General features: G+C 48.0%; 1 protein-coding gene across 2 annotated transcripts in view; it reads left to right on the top strand.

The window, feature by feature from the left end:
* Positions 1–21,324, top strand: part of GNAO1 (G protein subunit alpha o1) — a 142,576-nt gene that overhangs the window by 117,416 nt on the left and 3,836 nt on the right. Inside the window, exons 7-8 of one of the 2 annotated variants that reach the window (XM_040075016.2) lie at positions 8,116–8,269; positions 12,295–21,323. The exons of the other annotated variant lie outside the window; for it this stretch is intronic. Of the exons in view, the coding sequence (XP_039930950.1) occupies positions 8,116–8,269; positions 12,295–12,482 (342 nt within the window). The 3' untranslated portion in view covers positions 12,483–21,323. Of the gene's footprint in view, positions 1–8,115; positions 8,270–12,294; position 21,324 lie in introns of those variants that run through there. 2 annotated transcript variants of the gene reach the window in all.

Genomic DNA, 21,324 nt, shown 5'->3' with positions numbered 1-21,324 from the left:
CCCCAACACCTCTTTAGGGGTTACTGCATAGCCAGCAGCTCCTCAGAGATCGCCGAAGGCTCCCTGGGGTGCTGCAGTAATGTGCTTTAGCCCGTCGCTCCCCCTTGACTCTGAAGTCCTGGGGAGATCTCTCCTCCTTCACGTTCTTTGATATGAAGTCTGCATGCCCAGGTAATGCTTCCTTGCCCTGGTAAAGGTGTAGTGGTTTGCTTCTCCTTTCTAGCCAACCTGTGTTTTCAAAATGCATTACAGGACTCTTATTACCAGCAAGAGGATACAGCTGGGTGGGCTTTAAAACTGGGGAGCAGTCAGGCTGTGGTGCAGAGGTGCAGGAGAGCAGTGCATGCCTGGGGCTCAGCCCAGGAATATAACCTATTTCTTCAGGCTACAGAAATTTGTTTTCCTTAGTGAGAATGGAAATGTTTGAGTTCCTCAGGTAATTTGCTTGAGGAGAGATTTTATGACTTCCCACTGTGACATTAGGCTCAAAATACCATCTGGAAATAAAGCTGGTGAGGACCTTTGTGCTCCCTGGTATTAGAGTGCAATTAATACAAGTGAATTGAATACACAAAAAAAGGATGCAGTAAGACTCATTACTGTACTCTGACCATTCATTCAGTATGTTGGGGATGCATGTTTTTGGGACTAATGACAAGTGCTGTGGGCACCCAGTTACATTTGTCTAATGAAAAGGAATTGGAGGCCATCCTCAGACTCAGTAATGATTTCATCGGTGCCCAATCTGCAGCAGCAGCATGGAGTGCTCGCTCTTGCCAACTCTGTCTCTCTGACATTTTTTATTCTCCTGCTGGTAAGGATATCAGGCTTGCAGAAGGCTGTGGACGAGGATGGAATCGAGGGAAAGATTGCTGTTAGGTGACAATTGTCTAGTCCCAAAAATACTAGGGGGACTGTGGTTTCTAGCCTCTGAGCCAGGTTTGTGAGCCTCTAGCACACTCTTTGATGAAATCACCTGGTTGTTTGAATCATATTGATGCCAGAATTCTGGGTGATATTACCAGTCACAGGACTGGTAACAGCATGAAGCCGTGTCAAGGAGAACTTTGGGCTGGAAATTAGGAAAAGCTTCTACAGCCAGAGTGTGATCAGCTACTGGAACAGGCTCACCAGGGAAGTGGTCACAGCACCAAGTCTGACAGAGTTCAAGAAGCATTTGACAATGCTCTCAGGCACTTGGTGTGACTCTTGGGCTTGTTCTGTGCAGGACCAGGAGTTGGATTGGATGGTCCTTGTGGTTCTGTGATCATGACTGTGTCTCCCTCCAGACTGACTGAGACACTCTACATCCTGACATGTCCACTTCTTTATAATCCCCAGTTGTCTCCTCCCTCTGACCCAAGCCCTGATACATTCAAGGGTGCGCAGCCCTGTTGGATTTACTGGGAAGGAACCAAAATCTCCTGACATGATTTGAAAAATCCTGCCATTAGTTCAACACTATAGAGGTCTGCAGCTGGGCAGCAAAATCAGCCAGGAGACACAGAAGGACACAGAGGGAGAGGGCAGGTCCAAGGGACAGGGAGCGTAGAGAGCAAGGTGCCCTCTAGGTATAACTTGGACTGTGACACCAAAATTGTGAAGCCAAAGGCAGCTTTTAATACAGGTCACCTTTGGGTGCCTAGCTACACAAGTCAGAACCTGTGATTCAAAGCCATGGAGCACAAAATGGAATGGTCTGAATGCCAATGCCATTTTTTAAATGTCAGCTTTAACTCTGATCCTCTGAACTGGTGAGGTTAGAGCATCTCTCCTGGGGAGAGCCCTGCCTGTGATTGTCCCTCACCCAGCACCACCCCGGAGCCAGCTCAGCCTCCCCCCGAAGCACCACGCTGCAGAAACTGGGATCTATGCATCTCCAGCTTTCCCTTTGCAGCAGGAGAGCAGCCTGGTGCAGCTCTGGCACAGCAGTGACATTTGCTTGCTATTTCAGTCCCTGTTCACAACACATTTCGGGGGATGCTGAGCAACAGGAGGGCAGAGGCAGCTGCTGCTCATTTACACATTCGGCGTAAACGGGGAAAGGATTCGGCATCACCGGCACCACGCCGGCAGGACGCCCCTGCCTAACCCAAATAAACAACCCTGAGCAAGGCCAATGCACTCAGGAAAAAACAATGGTGTTGGGTCTTGCCTGCCCTATTATAACCCCATCACAAATGGCAGGTGGAAAATGTGGCACCCACAGAGCCTGACCCCTCCCAAGTGAACCCCCAAGCGTTTGGCCCCCTCCTTGGTAATGTGGTGCCTCTCCAGAAACCCAGCAGTAAAACAGCATCTCCTGTCAGCTGATTTGCTGTCTGCATCCGTCACATCTGCTGGCTTTAATGACGTCAATCAGCTTTTATTGCTTCTCACTTGGAAAACACAAAGAGGAGGCAGCTGAGAAAGTGAGCTGCATGCTGCTCCTCCAGCTTCATTTTTTAGAGATACTTACTACAGTCCAGGCACTTGCAGCTGTGTTGAGCCACTGAAGGTTTGGGGGCTGTACAGATGTCTCCATGAGTACGAAAGCACTTGTAGAGAGCTTTCATTGCTGGCGTGGAGCCATGAGAGGGAAAGAGCCTGACTGCATATCAGGGTCCAATAAAACCCTTCCAAAGCTGGGTGCATAGGGAGAATGGATTTTCCTACTGTGCTCAGCACCCTGTTGTCAATGAGCACAGGATTTCACAGGTGCTTTTTGCACTTCTCTAAGTCAAACCACACTTCAGGTGGAGAAAACTGCAGTTTGCATGCCGTCAGCATCATGCGGACCATGGACAGGTTCACCTTGGTAAGCTCCAGGTGGGACAAATGTAAGGTCAGCTTGTCTCACTGAAAAAAAAGCTCACAAACACGTTTATTGTGAATCCTTTCCAAAGACCTGGTTAAACAAAGCTGGGTGAAACACTCTTTGACCTGTCCCTGCCCTTAAAATTCAAACACAGCTCTATACTTGTAAAGTTGTTTTGTGGGTTATTGTGCTCTTTGTTTTAAAAGACTGAGCACCCATCCTCCTGCAGCAGCTAAAACAAGACCGTTGTGTTTGAAGCTGTCCCTGCCTCTTAAGGGCAGGCAGTCTTTTATAAAGGATATATTTTCTCTCTAATTCCGTGTCACAAAGAGCCACACAGCAGGAGCTGAGGAAAGCAAGTACTTCCCTATGTCCAGATCAGAAAGACATAAAGAAAATAAAGAAAACTTTCTGCATCTGTGATTTTTAGGGCCATGCACCTGTAAAGTTCACACTTTTCACAGGAACTCCCAGTACTGCTGAATCCAGCTTCTCCCGTTGCTTCCAACACCTTATGTTGCTGTTGGCAGATCTAAACTGTGCCCCTGTATGTCCAGCCTCCAGGGGAGAGGAGCAAGGCATGAGAGAGATTCAAGCAATGCCTTCATCAGTCCCATTGCTGCCAGCCACAGCCCAAGTCAGAGCTCATGTGGCAAAATGGTACTCTCTGCCCAGCCCATCCAAAGCACAAGGCACTGCCCTCCAGGTATTACACCTGCCTATGCCTTTACCAGGTCCTTCACAAGGAGCTGCCAGGCTCTCTGCCATAACTGTACCCAGTTGGAACATCCTGCTTTAATTGGCAGAACACCTCCCTGGATTATGTCTTTGCATAACAAGGCTGTTTTGTCTCATTTGTGACTTATCTTTTTGTTTCATAAACGGAGGTTACAGAAGGAAAAGCCTCAGCTCTGTAATCTGGGAAGAGAGAGTGGCAGTCATATCACTCAGTAAAACTAGAGAAGGTGATTCACAAAGGTAGATTTCCATTGTTCTTTCTAAATATAATTCCTAATGGATTTTTTTAAAAAACAGCAATGGAATGAGACCTGCCATGGGAACTGAGACTATCCTCTGGTTTTTGCCTTGCAAAGTCAAAGGAGGCATGGCAAGAGAGGGAGATGTTGATGCTGCACATTGCTGCCTCTGAAGCTAAGATATTTAGGTCAACCATATCTATCCAAGACATGCAAGTACTGCTTGTGCCCCCATTGCTGAGGATGGGATGAGTGGAAGGCTCTGTGCTGGTAACCCTTGGTGTGCATTAGTGTTGGTTTGTATTGCACTGCATGACCTGGTTAGCGTGCTCTCTCTGCTCTCATTGGGCAAGGAAAATGGAATTGCAGTGCTCAGAAATTGCCTTAGGAGTGACAAAGCAAGCCAAAGTGGCTTGGACATCTTAGGAAATAAAAGCAGGAGCGGGAATATGGAGTTGCTGTGCTTAGGATAACCATCAGTGTCCTTATAGTTCGCGTGACAGCTAACGCTTAATCACCAAGGAAAATAGAAAATATTGAATCAACTGCGTGTTGCAGAAAACACCAGGTCTCCTCCCAAGCTGTGGTAAAAAAAAAAGATGGTTTTTATGAGTGTGTTTCTGCCTGGACAGAGTCTTGACCGCAGCATCCTTTCTCCCTCATGCTGAGTGAAAAGCTGTTTGCTCTTCACATCAGTGATGGGAACACAGCTGTGCAATGACATCTGAACTCAGCTATGAGCAATTCTGACTCTTATCCTGTGCAGGAAAAGTTAACTGGGCTTTGAATACGCATGGACAAGTGGTTACTCCTCTGTAACATGGTTGTTGGGGATACTTTTCTTGTTGGGGTACGAAATACTTGCCAGTGTAAGGATTTAAAATGCCAGTTTTGAAATAGGAAGTGACATTAAGAATTTAATGTCTGAAGAGCTCTTCCCTTAATGATAGACCCAACATAAAGTGAGAAAAAGCAGCATGAAGTGTCCAAAAGCAGGTGAAATAATTTGTGTCACTTCATCTAAGAGTATGAGGAGCGTAACGTTTAGTGCCTCCTAGCAGAATAGGCACATCTGCCCCATCACAGCAGAAAGGGGCCCCAGGGAAGTTCTATGGGACTAAACTGGTCTTCCACTATGGATTTACTGAGAGGAGGGGGATTATTTGGGGGATTTAACTTCTCGCTCCTACTTTAGCAGCAGTCTGTCCTTTTACATGCGGTACCCAGACACTGCTTCTTCATCCTTGCCTCTGCACCTGGGTCTACCTGAGCTGTTGGAGAGCTCCTACAAACACCTATTGACCTAGTCATGGTTGGAAAGGGCAGGGAAAGGGAGATAGTGAGGATTCCTGATGCTAGCCAGCACCAGGACAGCTTGTATCCATGTGTGGGCTCCTGGGATGCAACAGCATTTCCCATATGGCATCCAGGTATGACAACAGAAGCATCTGTGGCTGCTCACCAGAATATTGCTCTGCACCTTTGCCACACACAGAAAACATTTTATGGCTTTTGAATAATGTCATCTTCTGGCTTTGGAATAATGTCATCTTCTCTTTCATGGTGGGGAAGGAAAAGGTGGATTTTAAGACCCAAAACGTTTCCCTCATAAATAAGGATGAGTGGGCAGAGTAGTTCATTATGTTTACTTGTCTGACTAGCAAAGCTGGAGGAAAAAATGACATGTAGAGAGCAGAAAGCCAGGTCAGACAGCCTTAAGAAGCTTTGAAACTTGTTTCTGGAATCTGAAAGAAATAGAGGTCATTTAGTGTAACCCTCATGTTGTGGTGGGATGTATTGGTTTGTGCTGTGTGTATATGATTCTGTGATTCTGTATTCTGGTTACAACTGAACACTAAGAGTCGCTGTTTCTTGGTAAAACAGTCTCATCTCCTAACATTCATTAATGCAAATCGATCAAACTGGGTAAGAGAAGTAGGAGGACTTCTGTAGGATCCTTACATAGTCCTGCAACTGTAGAAAACTTGGCTTCACCTAACCATGAAGCCCAGCTGAGAAGTCCTCAGCTTCTGTTTCTTAGACAAACCCAATGCCACCCATGGTGCTCCCCATGCCATGAAGAGCAGTTTCACCCCTCTGCCCTGCACAGGGCTGTGCAATGTGGCAGCTGTGGCACGATGGTTGCTGCAGGTGAGCTGTGGCCTTAGCCCACAAGCAGCATTCATGTGTTTCTCCACGTTCTTAGTTTAAATCAGCAAGGATGATAAAAATGTAATTTAAAATGTTCTGGGAGGGACCCTGCTTTAAAAAATGGTTAATTATATTTGCTTTCTGTTCCCCTGACCACCCTCCACTTCATTCTCTCCTCCCAAAGGCTTTGGGTATCCAAGAATCTCCTGCACAAATCCTTTGTACACCAGGTTTCTATGTGGTTACAATTTTTGCACGGCAAGTAGCAAAGAGGAGCATTGCTCCAAGGGCTCCCACACCAGCCAGTACCAAATGAGTTAGCAAAAAACAGCCCACAGGCACAGGATGATCCAGATAAACAACATGTTGCAACTGAGACCCAGTGAGCAAATGCATTTTTACATTCTTACGTGATCGCGTCGTCCCCATGCGTCGATACAAATGGCGGGGAAATGCGCGGTCATCCAAGACAGGGCAACTCACACGTGTCCTGCTTCACTCTGGGCTGGATCAGATGTTTCTTTCATCCACAGAGCCTCTTCTGTGTATATAAAACATTCAGTAGATGCTAAAGCATATCAGTGAAATGGAATGTGTTAATCAGTGACGTGCTGGGCTCAGCTTTATGCCAGCACAGGTGTGAAATGGAGTGGGAGAGGGGTGAAGGCCCCTGGCTGACTCATGTACCACTCCACATTCCCAAATCCAGGGCTGGGGGCAACAGGACATGCTGCACCCACCCCAAAAAACCCTCCAGTAACGAGCCCGTGCAGCCCTGTTCTCTCCAGTGTCTCTGTGGTGATGGCTGTACCAGTTTCTTACTTTTTCACTGGTGGGTTTGGGGAGTGCTGCCCTAAGGAGATCCCACTGGGAAAAGCCGAGGAGCCGGTCTGGTCTGTACCATGCTTTGCCTTTGATAACCCCCTGACTCTTGGGTGTGCTTCGTCCTCACCGCGCCTGCTCTCTGCGCTACCCGGCTCCCGGCTGAGAGATGGCACGCGACCGGCGTGCGCGCTCCGGCGTCGGCCTCGGCGCCAAACGTCGCCAGCCTCGGCACCTCCACAGCTTTTCCTCGGCCGTCTGACCTTATCTAGACAAACAAAGGCCAAAATATGAGCATTTGAGAGACCAACCAAATTTGGCAGGTATGAAGCTTCTCTTGAACTGAGAAAAAAAAAAAAAAAAAAGAAAAGACGAATTGAGAGTTGAAAGCAGCAGGGAACATGACACTTGGTTGACTTTGCCGTGAGCTCTTTCCACCACCATAAACTCATGTGGCGGACTTTGCAACTCTCTAACTGGTCCGGTTTTTCAATTCCTCTTATGTCTCTCCTTTTCTGCATCCTTTTTTTGCATGACCTATAACCAAAAAGCTGACTTCTCGCTGTGCGTACATTTGGATGTATGGCTCTTCTGCTAATCTTCTTCTAGAGGCATGAGCTAACACCACTGGTAGCTGCCTGACTTCTAGTCTCGTTGTTCTTAGATGTTCTCTGTTACGTTTTTCCTTTTTATACTATTTTCTCTTCCTTTTTCACTTTTTTTCCTCTCTGTGAGACACTTTCTGTTGAGCCAACTTCCAAGAGAACTAAAGCAAAAAAAGTTTAAAAATTAAAAGCCCAGTAACAGACAACACTAAACAAAATAACAAAACCAGGCAAAGGTCACGGCAAGGTCATTTCCAAAATTATGTCCCTTGATGTCTGCTTCCAACTCTAGATTAATTCAAGGATCTACCAGTCCTTGGTTAATGTATCCGACCAGTTGTGTGCTGCACACATTCTAGAAAGTGGAAAAAACATTTTAGAAAAATTATTAAAAATGTTTTAGAAAATCTGCATGAGCTACACCGACACATAAATCTGATCAAAGGGCAAAAATAATCCTCCATCCATGCATGGTGCATGATGATTTCTATGAGCTGGGATCCTGTAAATTAATGTTATGTAAAATCAAACAGCTCTGTATTGTTAAATGCCCTTAAGTTACTAATTGTCTGTCAAATGTAATAGGGATTGCATCTGTGTACGTATATGTTCAGCTGTATGTATACATAAATTTATTATGTATATTGTAGATTTTCTTTTTTGTTGCTTTCCTCCTTAATTTAGTTGTTTTAGATTTCCCTACATGTTGAACGTCCCTGGGTCGCTGGCTTTGGCCTGATGTGATCTTTCCTTTCTATTGCAGAACCGCATGCACGAATCTCTGAAGCTTTTTGACAGCATCTGCAACAACAAATGGTTCACAGATACATCTATCATCCTGTTTCTAAACAAGAAGGACATATTTGAGGAGAAAATTAAGAAATCACCACTGAGTATCTGCTTTCCTGAGTACACAGGTAATGAGAAATGTGGCTGTACAGGAGTGCTTGGCAAAGGGACCACAGAGCTCTCCCCAGCCAGGCTGATGCTGTAGTGTATCACCAACGAGGCTAAAGATGCACAGCTAGAGCTCCCACTGGCTTCACAGCAGGTTTTATTTCAGTAAGTGCCAAAGATCATCCCCACCATGGTCCACTTAAAGCAGGAGCATGACATGACCCAAGTTCTTTGCTGGCAAAGGGCAACCACCACTGATTTGGGTGTCTGAGCTCCACCTCAGCACTGGGTTTGATGCCAAGCCAGCGCCTGCAGGTGTGGAGCCACTGTACACTCCCCACACCCATGTGCACTGGTTCCCTGTGTCACACAGGGTCATGGACCTTCTTTCAGGTCTCTCAGAAAGGTGCAGTGAGTGTAACCATTATAAATGGGTGACTGGTGACTCCAGGAGACCACCACACAGGGTTTGTTAGGCTGTCCTCAGCTGGAGTATGGCTTTGTTCTTTCTACCTGACCATGCTCCCTTATGGCCACAAGAATCCTGCTGCATTTTCTGGCCACTTTTCCACTTCCAGGCACTGTGGGGTTGTAGAATCATCCTGATCCTGGAGACATTCATGTCCAAGCTGGATGAGGCTCTCAGCAACCTGACCCGGTTGAAGATGTCCCTGCTCACTGCAGGAGGGTAGATTAGATGACCTTTAAAGATCCCTTCCAACCCAAAGCAGTCTATGATTCCATGATCAGCTCTCATGTATGCAGACAGCAGGTGTCACAGTTTGGCTGATTCAGCTCAAGCAATACATTTTCATCACATTAGTTGAAAAGTCCCCAGTTTCGCTCTCACATTTGCCACCCTCAAGCGTCTGGACGTGAAAGCACTTCCAGCTAAATGCAGGTAGAAAACAAGGTGTTTCGTACTCTGATCTTCCCACACCTCTTAACCCATAGTGCAAGCAGAGGAGAGCCACAGTGAGCCATGCTCTGGGCTTGGCTGGGGAGAAGGAGGCCTTGGTAATCCGTGGAGCTGAGAGCAGGAGCTCTGGTTTGGGCAGTGTGCAAGAAGCCCCTGCTCTTCTGCCTGGCACCTGACCCACTAATGATGGAAATACATCACCTATGCAAAGGCTGCAGCTGCACCCCACTGCTTCCCTCTGCATCTCGCCAGCTTCCACAAACCCTCATTACCATTCCGAGATAGCACAAAAATAAACTTTTGTCGTTATGAATTATTTAAACTCATCGGAGACATCCAGATGAATCAAGCCGACAGACAGAGAAGCCAATCTCTTTGTTAGGAAACACAGTTGTGAACCAGGAGCACCAAGAGTGTCACAGTACTGGGCAGGCCAACAAATTATTAACCAGAGCTTCTTATCTCTGAACACTTGACTTTTCACTGTGAATAGACAAAAGTGATCCCTCATTGCTGCTTTGGGCTGAATGATCTGTGGCCATGAAGCTGAATAACTCCAGCTGAATTCAGAACATCTGCAGGCTTCATCTCTGGGGAAGATTTTGGTGTTTGTCACTACCAGCACATTTCAGCCATCTAGTCATCTGCTTGGTCCAGACAGAAGCAACATATTCCCAGCACATTTGTCTGAAAAGATCTAATCATGGAAATTTCAGTCTTTACAGCTGAGCTCATAATAATGCCTATCCTAAATTTTCCTGGTTGCAAATTAGATTGCTGCTTTTGGATGGCTTGTAGAGCAGCTCATCACCATCTTCTTTATAGCAGTGCTTCTGTATACTGGATGGTTTCTGTCGTGTCCTCTTCCCTTCCCTTTTCTCAGTGAAGCAAACCTTTACCTCTCACTCCTTCCTGATCACATTTTGTGCACCTGGTTTTATAGATCTTGACTGTTGTCTCCCAGAAACCTCAGTCTGAAATAACATTCTTACAGAACCCCTGATGTCAGAGAGATTAGAACAAGAAGGAATGTGATTTTAGATATTCCTTCCCAAGCTATCCCAGCCCAAGAGGGAAGTTCAGCTGGGGGAGACAGACATTCATCTACATGGAGCTAAGCTCTTGGCTGATTAAACAGAAGAAAATAAAGCTTCAGTCACAAGTGAACCAAACCAATCTTCCTCAAGTCTCAGGGGACCCCAAAGGTGCTCTAAATTCCTCCAAGATGCTTTTCTGGAAGCTGGGAGTTCTCACAATGCCAGAGACCCTCAACAGATCTCCTGTCTCTCGTGTGCCATCAGAGAGGGCAGGAAGTCTGACTGCTGCAAGTCCTTGTACTGATCCAGCAGGTAGCTGAGGTAAGGAGTTATCTCACCCCCAGGTGTTCAGCACACTGTTACAAGTTAGCTGTGCTAACATTCAGCCCAGGCTTTAGACCCAAGCACACACTTCAGCCTGCTCGCCCCTGCTTTGCTGGCCACAGCCCACAGGATGAAACCCTCCTGGCCTCATGAAAAAGCAACATTATTAGAATGTTGCCCTGGAGTTAAAAAGAATTATTTGATAAAAGCCTATAAACTGAACAAGCAGACTTTCAACATCACAAGTAGGTTCCACAAAATGCTTTTAATGAAATGAAATTTCTGATGTCCATTAGTTCTCCTGACAGGGAATTATTAGAAGACTGCATCCACAAATTTGCCTGCTGTTTGCTGGAGCACTGTTTCCATCCCCTTAATTCACTCATGCTTTTAACTAATCCACAATACTTAGTAAAGCAGCAGCAGAATCCACGGCTTGATTTAAATCAAGCTGGCATTAGTGATTCTGTGCTCTTGTAGACAGAATCAAGCATCTAAATCCTTATGTCTTTGAACAACCAACTTCCTGTTCATAAAACACCCTTCTGGTTGTGCTCAGCATGTGGAACTGATTCTTTACACAGCTCTTCATGCAACAATCTGCTCCCAGAAAAAACTTTGCTTCTCTTACTACACGCTTATTCTCAAGTCCCATGGTCTTCATGAACTTGTGTCTTCAATTAGCAGTGCACGTGTGTGCAAGTGGGATTTCCCAGAGCAGCTGCCTTCCACCACAGCACATCTCCAGCCCCAGTAAGCTTCTCTCTAGCAAATAACAGCATTTCCCATCAGTAAAGCATCATGGAGAGAAAGGGACCCAAAAGCAGTAGCAGTGTTACTGTTGTGGAGCTTTTTGGGGGTCAGGCAGTGCTTGGCAGTGCTGGGAGCTGCGCTCCAGGCCAGCCAGAGCCTTCATCAGCCTTTAGGAGGTGCCCAAGTGGAGCCATATGTGTCAGCAGGGTCAGAGCTGGCCGGAGGAGAAAGGATCTGCTCATTTGCATGACTCTTTCTAAGATTTCTTAACACTAAATTTGAGGGTTAATGAGGTTTGGCACAGATATCTCTATATATCAAAACAAGAAACTCCTCACAGTGTGATTTTAGTCATGCCTGTAGCAGAGAGTACTGCAATTCTTATTCCTAAAAAAAAAAAAAAAAAAGGGGACATTCTGTATCAGTCTTTTTGTTGGGTTTTGGTTTTTTGGGGTTTTTTTTGAGAAAAGCCCATTTTGCCCTGTAACGGAGGCTGGATCTTTTCATGTCCTTTTCTCTTAATGATTTAGGGAAAGGAGGGCACAGCTATAAGTACTGCCCTCAATTCATGTTAACTCTTCCATCAAAAACTGAAGCTTTAATCAAAAAACAGCTCTAAAAAAGGAATAAATTTAAGCCTTTTCCCTAGGTCAAGCAATTGCTGTGTTTCTGTCAGGTTTCTTCTCTTTTTTGTCACCGTGATGTGGAATTTCTTCCATCACAGCCTGTTTAACGCTCAGCTCCCTCATCCATCTCATCTCTATAGACTATAAACAGCAACTCAGAATAAAAATACAGCTGAGCTGACAGTCAGGGAGCATCTCCTGCCTGGCAGCAATCCTGGCTGGTAACGGCGCCCGTCCCTGAGATGGAGAGAGGGCACCTGGGCTGCAGCAGCCGCGCACAAGCTCCCCACATCCCCACAACAGGGCGTTTGCGGGCACCCTGCGGATTCAAAGTCACGGGGCCGCTTTAACCCACTCTCTTTCCTTTCCTCTCGGCTCTCCCGCAGGCCCCAACGCTTTCACGGAGGCGGTGGCGTACATCCAGACTCAGTACGAGAGCAAGAACAAGTCGGCCAACAAGGAGATCTACACTCACATCACCTGCGCCACCGACACCAACAACATCCAGTTCGTCTTCGACGCCGTCACGGACGTCATCATCGCCAACAACCTGCGGGGATGCGGACTCTACTGAAGCACCCGCCCGGAGTGTCCTCCGCTCCCGCGGACAGGTCCTCCCTTTCCTTGTTTTCTCCTCCTCAGAAGATGACAAGGAAGAAATACATAACTCCCTCCTCCTGTCCCAGAAAACTCTGAAGCAAGTTCTGCTTTCCCCAGACCCATTTTATTTTATTTTGGTTCATTTTTGGTTCATTCCCTTGCTGCCCCGTTCTACTCCTCCGTTCCAATTCGCAGTGTTGTGCAGGGAGCTAACGCATTTCCCACGAAGTGCGTTTCAACTGCCAAAAGACAAAAATACTTCAGTTTTAAAGAGAGAAAAAAATCAAAGCCTTAAAATACTGGTCAGGAACAGTATAGTTTGGAACCAAAACTTTTTTTTTTGCCTTGAAAATTAAGGGATATTGATCATTCTCCTGGTTATCTGCCTTTTTTTTTTAAACACTATTGCTTTGGGAAGTGCTAAATACAACCTGATCATTTTGAAGGTCCCTTACAGCTCTAGTTTTGACCCCAAAGCTGGAGGGTTTGGTGTTGAATGCAGCCACCATAGCTTGGATTTGTACATTCTCCTTTTGTCCAGACAGCTATTTGAACAAGTAAAATAGCCATATCGAGTTCTGCTGGTGTCTGAGTAACAGGGACACAGTAACAAAGCCTACTAAGCCTTGTCTAAAAAAGCATTCATTACTGGTAGCAGTTTTACCTCAAGTTTTCCAAAATTAATGGTAAAATTTATCTAGTGGTTGTTGTAACCCATTTCTGAGGCACTTCCCTGGAGGCCACAGGGGTGCTGGGCTGGGACCCCTGGAGTGTAGGCGGTGAAGATGCCCCAGGAATGGTGTCCTGATGGGGACTCCCCACTCAGTGGCATCCTGACAAGGAATCCAGCCTGGGGACCTTTCCCACAGCACCTCCCAGCCTTAGTGATTCAGCAGAGGTGATGCTCCTGCACACACACGGCGTCACTTTCCAAACTTCAGCCTTGAAATGCTGGGGTGCACGAAAAATATTTGGCTCTGGCTTCTTGTAGGCAGAGTCTGACCTTCAAGTGCCTGAGATGGGGAAAGGTGCTTTGGAAAACCTCCCTGTGCTTGGGTGGCAGCTGTGTGCAGGAGTCTCATGGCCCTTCATTGCCCCCTTGGGCATCTAAACCCCTTGAGAAGCCCAACCTTGGGCTCTGAGCCTCCTTGGCTGAGCACAAGGCAGTGGCTTTCCTGTGTCACCTCCTGCCTGAGCATCCCAGAGAGCAGCTCCAGGGTTGGTGTCTCCAGTCAGGGCACCTCTTTACCAATATCTATATTGAGATGGATGGCTAACACTGGCAAGGGAGAGCTCAGGGAGCTGGTTTGAGTCAAGTGACGGAGTAGGAAGGAAAAGGGCGAGGAGAGGAAGAAGGAAGGGCAGGGGAGAGGAGTGGGAAGGGCAAGGGTAGCACCCAGCACAGCAAAACTGGGGGCTCAGAGAGGACAAATGCAGGTGGGCTGGGGTACTTGTGGCCACCACCAAGAACTCTGGATGCTGCTGAGTCAAAGGCAGAAGGGAATGTGAGAGGTAGGGTGTCACCTCTGCGGACATGGAGGGACTCTTAGAAGTCCACCCCAAAAGCTTGTCTGTTGTCTGGGTGAGACAACCACCTCTGAGGTCCCACTGGGGGCAGGTGGGCAGTGTTGATCCCTGCCTCTTCTCTGCCTCCCTTAGAAGTCCATTATCTTGAAAAACATGAATCTTTGCAGGCTGGCCAGAAGTTCAACTGTCCTCTCTTGGGAGCCTCATCTAGGAGTGGCTTTCAGGTCTCAGGAGGTCTCTTCAGGGCTGTGGTTGAGAGGAACAGTATCTCTTCTCACTCTCTTAGGAGAGATGGTGTGAGCGCAGCCCAGAGCAGCAGAGCCCAAAGGAGAGGGGCCAGGTGAGGTCAGTGTGCAGGAGGCAGTGACAGGAGCACAAATGGTGGCACAGGAGGGAGAGGACAGTGGGAGAGGCTTAGGGAACGTTTTGGGAGAGAAGCTGCAGAAGGGAGACGAGGTAGATTAAGACAGCAGGGAGGATGGGAAGAGAAGGGCACCTGGGAGCCAGAGGTGAGTCCCCATCAGGACCTGTGCTCTGCCAGGACAGTATCTAAGGGACATTTGTCCCACAGGGACATCCAGCCCAGGGATGTGAGAACCCTGAGACAAGCAGGAAAGGCAAGCAGAGGAAAACGAGGTGTCTGTCACCCATCCAACCAGCTACAGCCCAGCATGGCTGGTAACTCAGTAACCCCTAGAGAGAATTAAATGATGTATTTACTATTGTACAGCAAGGATCTGCTGCTGCTCTGCTGGGCACTAACAGCAATAACACAACTCCCTGCCTCCCCTGCTCTGGCACAAGCAAGCACCCACCTTTCTCTTCACCATCTCAGCCTTAAAATGCCTCCAATGACATCGGCTCCTGCAAAGAGCTGGCCAGCAAAACCAGGAGCTCCTCTCTGCTCCCCGTGCCACAGCCCACCCACAAACCTGTCTGAGCCCCAGCAGTAACACCGAGCATCCACACGGGTGTTGTGTCAAACCCAGGGCAGAAAAACCACACACATTTGGTACCTAACGTGTAACCACTGGACCCAGAGTGATGAGGCTGGTGCTGGCAGGGATACAGGTCATTTATTAAGTTCTGTAAGAAGTCTGATCAGAAGAGCTGGAGTTTTGGAGATTTTCTGTTTCCACCCCTTGCTGTGAATGATGTTTTATCCAAGCAAATAAGTAACAGAAGCTGTTCCCAGGAAAGGCAGCACCACACCAAGGCTTTGTGAGCTCCCAGCATAAAGGACACAGGAATATTTTGGTAAAGACAATTTAAGTTAACTCGGCTCCAAACTGCCAAACGCAGTCAAGTGGCCAGTGCTGGCTCAGTGCACTTTTACCACTCTCCAGGCTGGATTCAGGTAACCCATTCCCAGCTTTGCCAGCTGGGAGGTCCAAGCCCACCTCTGCAGCTGGAGCTGGTCCCTGGCACATTGGTAACCATCAACAGCTGGTGCCCCATGGGGAGAAAGAGGAGAAAAAACAGAGGAAATGTTGCCACACAGAGCCTCTTCTTTCATTTTCTTTGGCATATTGTGTGTCTAAAGCTTCATCTCAGCTGCTGCTGCTGACATTCCCTCCCTCACACGAGTGTCATGAGGATTCACTGACAAATGCTGGGAACAGCCTTTGGAAAATGAAATGCTTCCAGTGTTAAACACTACTATTTCTCCCACTTGATGGCCGCATATAGATTTGTGTCTCCAGAACGCCTGCCAAATTATTACTCACTGCTGGCTTCTGCATTCTCCAAAGCCCTTCCTGACAGATGTGCCTTCAGCAGGCAATCTTTTGCCCCTTACTTTTTCTAAACAGCAGCAATTCTTGCAGCAGTTGCCTAAAAAGTACCCTGAAATACGTCTCCCGTTTTCAAAAGCCTTTTCTTAACAGCCCCTTGAGCTTTGCAATTGCCATGCTCTGAATCCAGACCCTTGGAGATCCAGAGCTGTGTTTCATTTGCAGTCCCCACATAGCAGGGATGTTGCAACTTGGAGCTGCATCAGAAATCCTACCGGGGCATGGAGGATAGATTTTAAAAGCACAAAATTGAAACAGCTATGTATACACCCTGCTGCCCTGCAAAGCTAATGTGGGAACTTGCAAAAAAAAAAAAAAAAAAAAAAAAAAAAGCCCTTTTTGGGTTGCAGAAGGTTTTTAACGACTCAGGTCACTGTTCCAGCAGCAGAAGCATCCAAGTGCTGTCAGCATTGACAGTAGCATTAGCAACTCATGATGAGCTTCAGACAGCAGCAAAAAGAAAGAAGGAAGCTCCCTGTTGGCTTGCTCCATAGTCAATGAGAGGGTCAGTTTTGGAGCCATGAGACCACAAAAATGCAAATAGCTTCTTTATTTAAACAACAGTTTCAATGAAATAGAGAAAGCCGTTCAAGGAAATTCTTGCAGCGCTGCCGGGCTGAGCTGCAGAGCTCCTTGGGAGGATGCAGTAGCTGGGTTGGTTGGGAGAACGAGCAATAACCACGCACTGGGAAAGCACGCACTAAAATACAGCCCCAGGCTGCCAAAGGCAGTTTTTAATCTCGCGTGTAGAAGCGCACACGGTCTGGTTTGCACGGGGGCCGGAGGAGCCCGGCGGAGCGGCAGGGCAGCGGGGACTCTGCGCGGCCATCTGTCCCTGCCAGCACGGAGCGTCCCCGCTGCCCCGGCCTCCCGCCGTGCCTGCATGGGCACATCCCTCCTCCTGCCCGGCAACACTTCCAGCCCCATCCCTCTCGGGAGTGTGGTACCGGAATGAGCTCCTTGCCTTCAGCCAGCTTTCCTGGATGGCCGGCCAGCCCGTCCCTCCGTGGAGGAGAGAGCAGCCTCAGGAGGAGCCTGCCACGCCTCCTCTGTTGATGTGATTTTGTTTTACAGGACACTAAAAGTATTAATGAGGGCAGACTTTAATGTATATTAAAACATATCTGGTGGGTTTAATCTATCATGGCATGAGCCCAGCTCTTGCCTGCAAGGGAACAGACCTTGTGCTCAGTCCAGGAGTGCAATCTCCAAGAGGTCAGGATGTGACATAGGAGATGTGTTTGCCAGAAGGTCCCCGTGTGCCCAGCCTCACTGTGCAGCTCAGCAAGGCAGACATCGCCTCTGGGGGATTTGCAGACAGCGCTGGGAAAGGGACCAACCTGCACTGTTAGTTTGTGTGACATGTCCCAAGCTTTTTGTGGTCACAAAGTCTCCTGGAGCCAGGGAGAGTTGCTGAGTTCCTGGGAAGAAGCTGACCATCTGTCAAGCCAATTAGAGAAGCTCAGTTCTAGTGGGCTTGGGTGTTTCCATGGGTTGTCTTCAGGCTTACCACCAAAAACTCCACAACCATTTCCAAGGAGACTAAAACACTCGTTAGTGATCTTGACACTGGACACATCAAGGTCAGTAGAAATGGTGCTGCTGAGCATCACCCTGAGCACCCACACCCATCACTCACTTGCATCCCCAGTGCACGCATGAGAAAGCAGAGACTGGTCCAAGTGGCACTAAATTGCAGACCATGGTCTTGCCTCTACCTCCCTGCAGGAAAGAGCGGGCAAACACACCCCAAGGCTCCCTGAGACCTGAGGGTACCGTGTCATTTCTGAGCTCCAGCACTGACACGAGATAATTGATGCTGACAGATATAGGTACGTGACCTATATAGTTATACTGAGAATGTGGCTGTGGGAAGGGACTTTGCACAGCACCACTCATGCCCCAGCCAGCAGCCTGGGAAATCTTTATTTGTGTGCAAACACAAGCAAGTTCAACCCTTAAACACTGATGCCTTAGTGAGAGGACCAAGGCCTCCAGCTGGCACCCTGCAGGCAGAGGGAAGGGGAGCTGGATTCAAGAAACAGCCCCATCTCCCCAAGAGGGCAGTTCTGATCATGGACACGGTGCAGCAGGCACAGGGAGGAGAGACCAGGAGAAGAGGTAGAGGGGCTGGCAACTGGCTGGATGCTCTCTGCCCCAGGCCCTCTTCCACCCAGTGTCTTGGAAATTCAGACGCAGTCCTGACTGTAGTGCAGCCAAAGAGCTCCAGAGCTAAAGCCGCTGCTCCAAGTGGGGAGAAGAGATCATGGCAGGTAAAACATCCTTTTCAGCAGTGCCTGAGTCTCACCAGCTTTTCCAGTGCTGGGCCAGCCTGGTGGTGCTGGGCAAGCAGCTAGGGTTGTTTAAGCACCAGCCATGGCCCTGTTAATTAGCCCAGTCCCTTATTTGTGCTCCTCAGCCCTATTTCCCCACCTCCTTTTTCCCACTTCAGCTCGACAAGGGAAGAGTGACCATCACCCTGCCTCTGGGCTCCCCGCTCCCCACCACATTTCCCAAAGGATCGCCGGAGGCCGTCACCGTTTTCCTTTTGCTGGTTTCCCGCTGAATCATTTCTCCTGCATGTTTGATGGCCCAAACTGTATTAACTGTAATTTTGTACGAAGAGTGACTGTCCATTGGTCTAATAGAGCGTTAGTTATTGTAATAATTTATTGGCTGTTGGTAATGTATTTATTAGTTACAAAATGTTAATAAAGTGCCAGCTCTTTTCTAGTGTGAGAGTGGTTTTATTGTGTCTCCCTTGAGCGCGTCCAGCTTCTCAAACTTGTTATTTAACCCTATGGCTGCTCCACAAACACTCGCGCAACACACAGCACCAGCTGTCTGCCAGAGCGTCATCCACCTGGAAATAAGGAATTTGAAAAGGATATAACCAAAAGATACTTCATTTTATGTAAGTATTTGGCAGGATATTTTTTTTCTTTGCTCGCCAGAGGCAGCAGCGGGGCAGAGCATCCTTGCTGCCCCGCTGTTTCCTCCACCACAGCAGTTACAAATCCTTCACAAGTCACAAGCTTTGCTTTTCCGCTCTCTGTGTGAGCGCAGTCAGAAGACCCATTGCTGGTTCAATTCTGAAAATGCTGTGTTCTCCTCTTTGCAGTAGCACAAAACATGGAGCATCCCTCCCTCCCTTTGAAACAATGTATGTTTAAACTAAAGCTCTTCCATTATTCGGGGCATAATATGGACATAAGGAACTTGAAGAAACCAAGAGAAAATTTTCTATAAACCTCAGCAAAGGAAAATGAACCACTGCTGCTATTGACTTCACCAAGTTCCAGTGATGTGCCTTCAGCTGGACCCGTCCTCGGGCAGGAATTCCCACATGGCCCATGCCATGAATCAGACAGAGCTACAGACCAGCCTTGAGAAAAGCAAATGGCTGAGGAAAAGGATTTTACTTTGTGTATTGATAATGGGGATTTTTAAAGCTTCCTGCAGGACACCATCCTGCTCAGATTCTGCCTGGCTGTTCAAGACCCTGAAATCATCAGGGTTATTTTGCCTGAATGGGAATTCTCATTTCCCTGGCCAGAAGCTTTATTTCAGCTGCTCTTCCACCAACACCATCACTTCTTTATTTAAATATAACACCTATATAAGAGAACACCAGAGATGAATGAGGAAAAGCCCATCCTGATACTCTCCATGAAAATCTCAAGACCAGAAATTCTGCAATAACCATGAGTCAAGAAGAACCACATCCTTTTGTGGCAGTTTCTGGTTTCCCTATGAATAAGGCCCTTTTTTAATTTCAAGATCAGGATCAAATTGAAGTCCCAAGGCTTTGGAAAGCGCCTGCTTGGCATCCCCAGCTACTCTTTGTCAAGGAACCGACAGTGCAATCGCGAAGCCTTTCAAGATGCAATCAGACAGCTGCTAAATTTTGCATGCAAAAGCTACCATTGAAGTGGAGCTAATAAAATGACTCACTAATAAAACATTCATGGAAAACTCCAAAATGTGCAATTGGGTCATCATTTCATTAGCAAACATGTGTTCTCACAAATCTTCAGCGAGCCCAGAGCCCCCTTTGCTGCGCCTCCAAAGAAAGGGGCCGTGGGGGGACGTTGTGGGGGGATGTGTGCTGCAGGAGGGTTCCCCACCCACTGCAGAGCCTCCCTGGTGTGTGTGTACACGCCTTTCCGTGGGATTTCCACACGGCTTTTGTGAACAGCCGTGTCCCCGTGTGAGCTTGAGGCAGTGGAGCCACATCTGGGGGGCTCAGCCCCCAGCAGGGGACACAGCGAGGGGCAGCAGCTTCAGACTTCCCCAAGCCCCGGGTTTGCACCAGAAGCTTTGCAAGTTCGAGCAGAAGGGAGGTGAGTACAAACAATGAAAGGGACTCCCTGAAACAACCCCCAGAGCTGTCAGTGGACTAGCAGGGAATGGCTTTCTGGTGATTCTAAGAGCAAGTTAATGATGGAGAAAATGCTTGGGAGCTCTTGGAGGGCCTGATCTGTCCTGTCCAGTGGCGCCTTCACACTGAGTGCATGCACCTGCATGCGAACACCCTGCTCTGTGGGGCCCTGTGGCAGCCGGTGGGGCACAGGACAGCCTCACCTCACCTCCTCCTGTTCTGCTCTCTGCTCTCCACTTCTTAAGAAACTTTTGTAGCATAGGGGAAAAATGACTGAGTTTTGTCCACATGTAAATAGGGGGAAAAAAAGGAAAAAAACCCCAACAAAATGACAGCCTTTAGAAATTTACCCTTATGCTCCTACCAAAGCTTTTCCAAGCTTAAAGTCTCCTTGGAGCAGCCTACAAGCCCAGAATTCTGAGGAGAGCAGGGAAGTGGGCTGGCAGAGGCACCTGTACTGGTTACCACCATGCAGGTTACCTCCTTGGGATTTCTTAGGAGCATCCCAGCCACCACAGGTGTTTTCAAAGCTGAGCTGAAGATTTTTCCAGAGACAGAACCTGCCCCAACCTCTGGGCAATACCTTGGCACTGGTCTCACTACAATGACACCACTCAGTGCCAAGTACCTTCCAGGCAGCTCCATAGGACCACGCTGGGATGGCCAAAGCCCCCTCCGTCCCAGTCCCCATGCCCAGTGTGTCCGAGCTGCCGGCTGATGCTGTCTGTCCATCCTCTATTTGGGCTCTCCAAAGGATGCTTCAGAGGTGCCCAGTCCCCGAAGAGAGACAGGGCCCCTTCTCTACTTCTTTTGTGAAGCAGGAGAGGAGAAAATTAATTTTCCTGCTCTTCCTTGAGGTTTCAAGTGTCTGCCCTGCCAATGTGGCCCCACATCATGTGGGGGAGGACCAACTGCAGCCCCACACCTGCTCCGGCCTGCAGCCCAAGAGGAGCACAATACCCCATTTCCTCCACCTTTGTAACGAGCTCAGATTTACCACTGTCTTATTATAGAGATGTTTTTGCTTTCTAACTGTTTCAATTCACAAAAATGTTCTCCTCTCCTCTAACTCTCTGTCTTTGCCTTCCTCTCTCCCCTCTCCTCCCCCTGTGCTC

This window comes from Hirundo rustica, chromosome 11 (genome assembly GCF_015227805.2).
Source record: "Hirundo rustica isolate bHirRus1 chromosome 11, bHirRus1.pri.v3, whole genome shotgun sequence".
Taxonomy (NCBI): Eukaryota; Metazoa; Chordata; class Aves; order Passeriformes; family Hirundinidae; genus Hirundo; species Hirundo rustica.
Note: the sequence above shows the minus strand (reverse complement) of the source record. Positions and strands in the feature narration are given on the sequence as shown.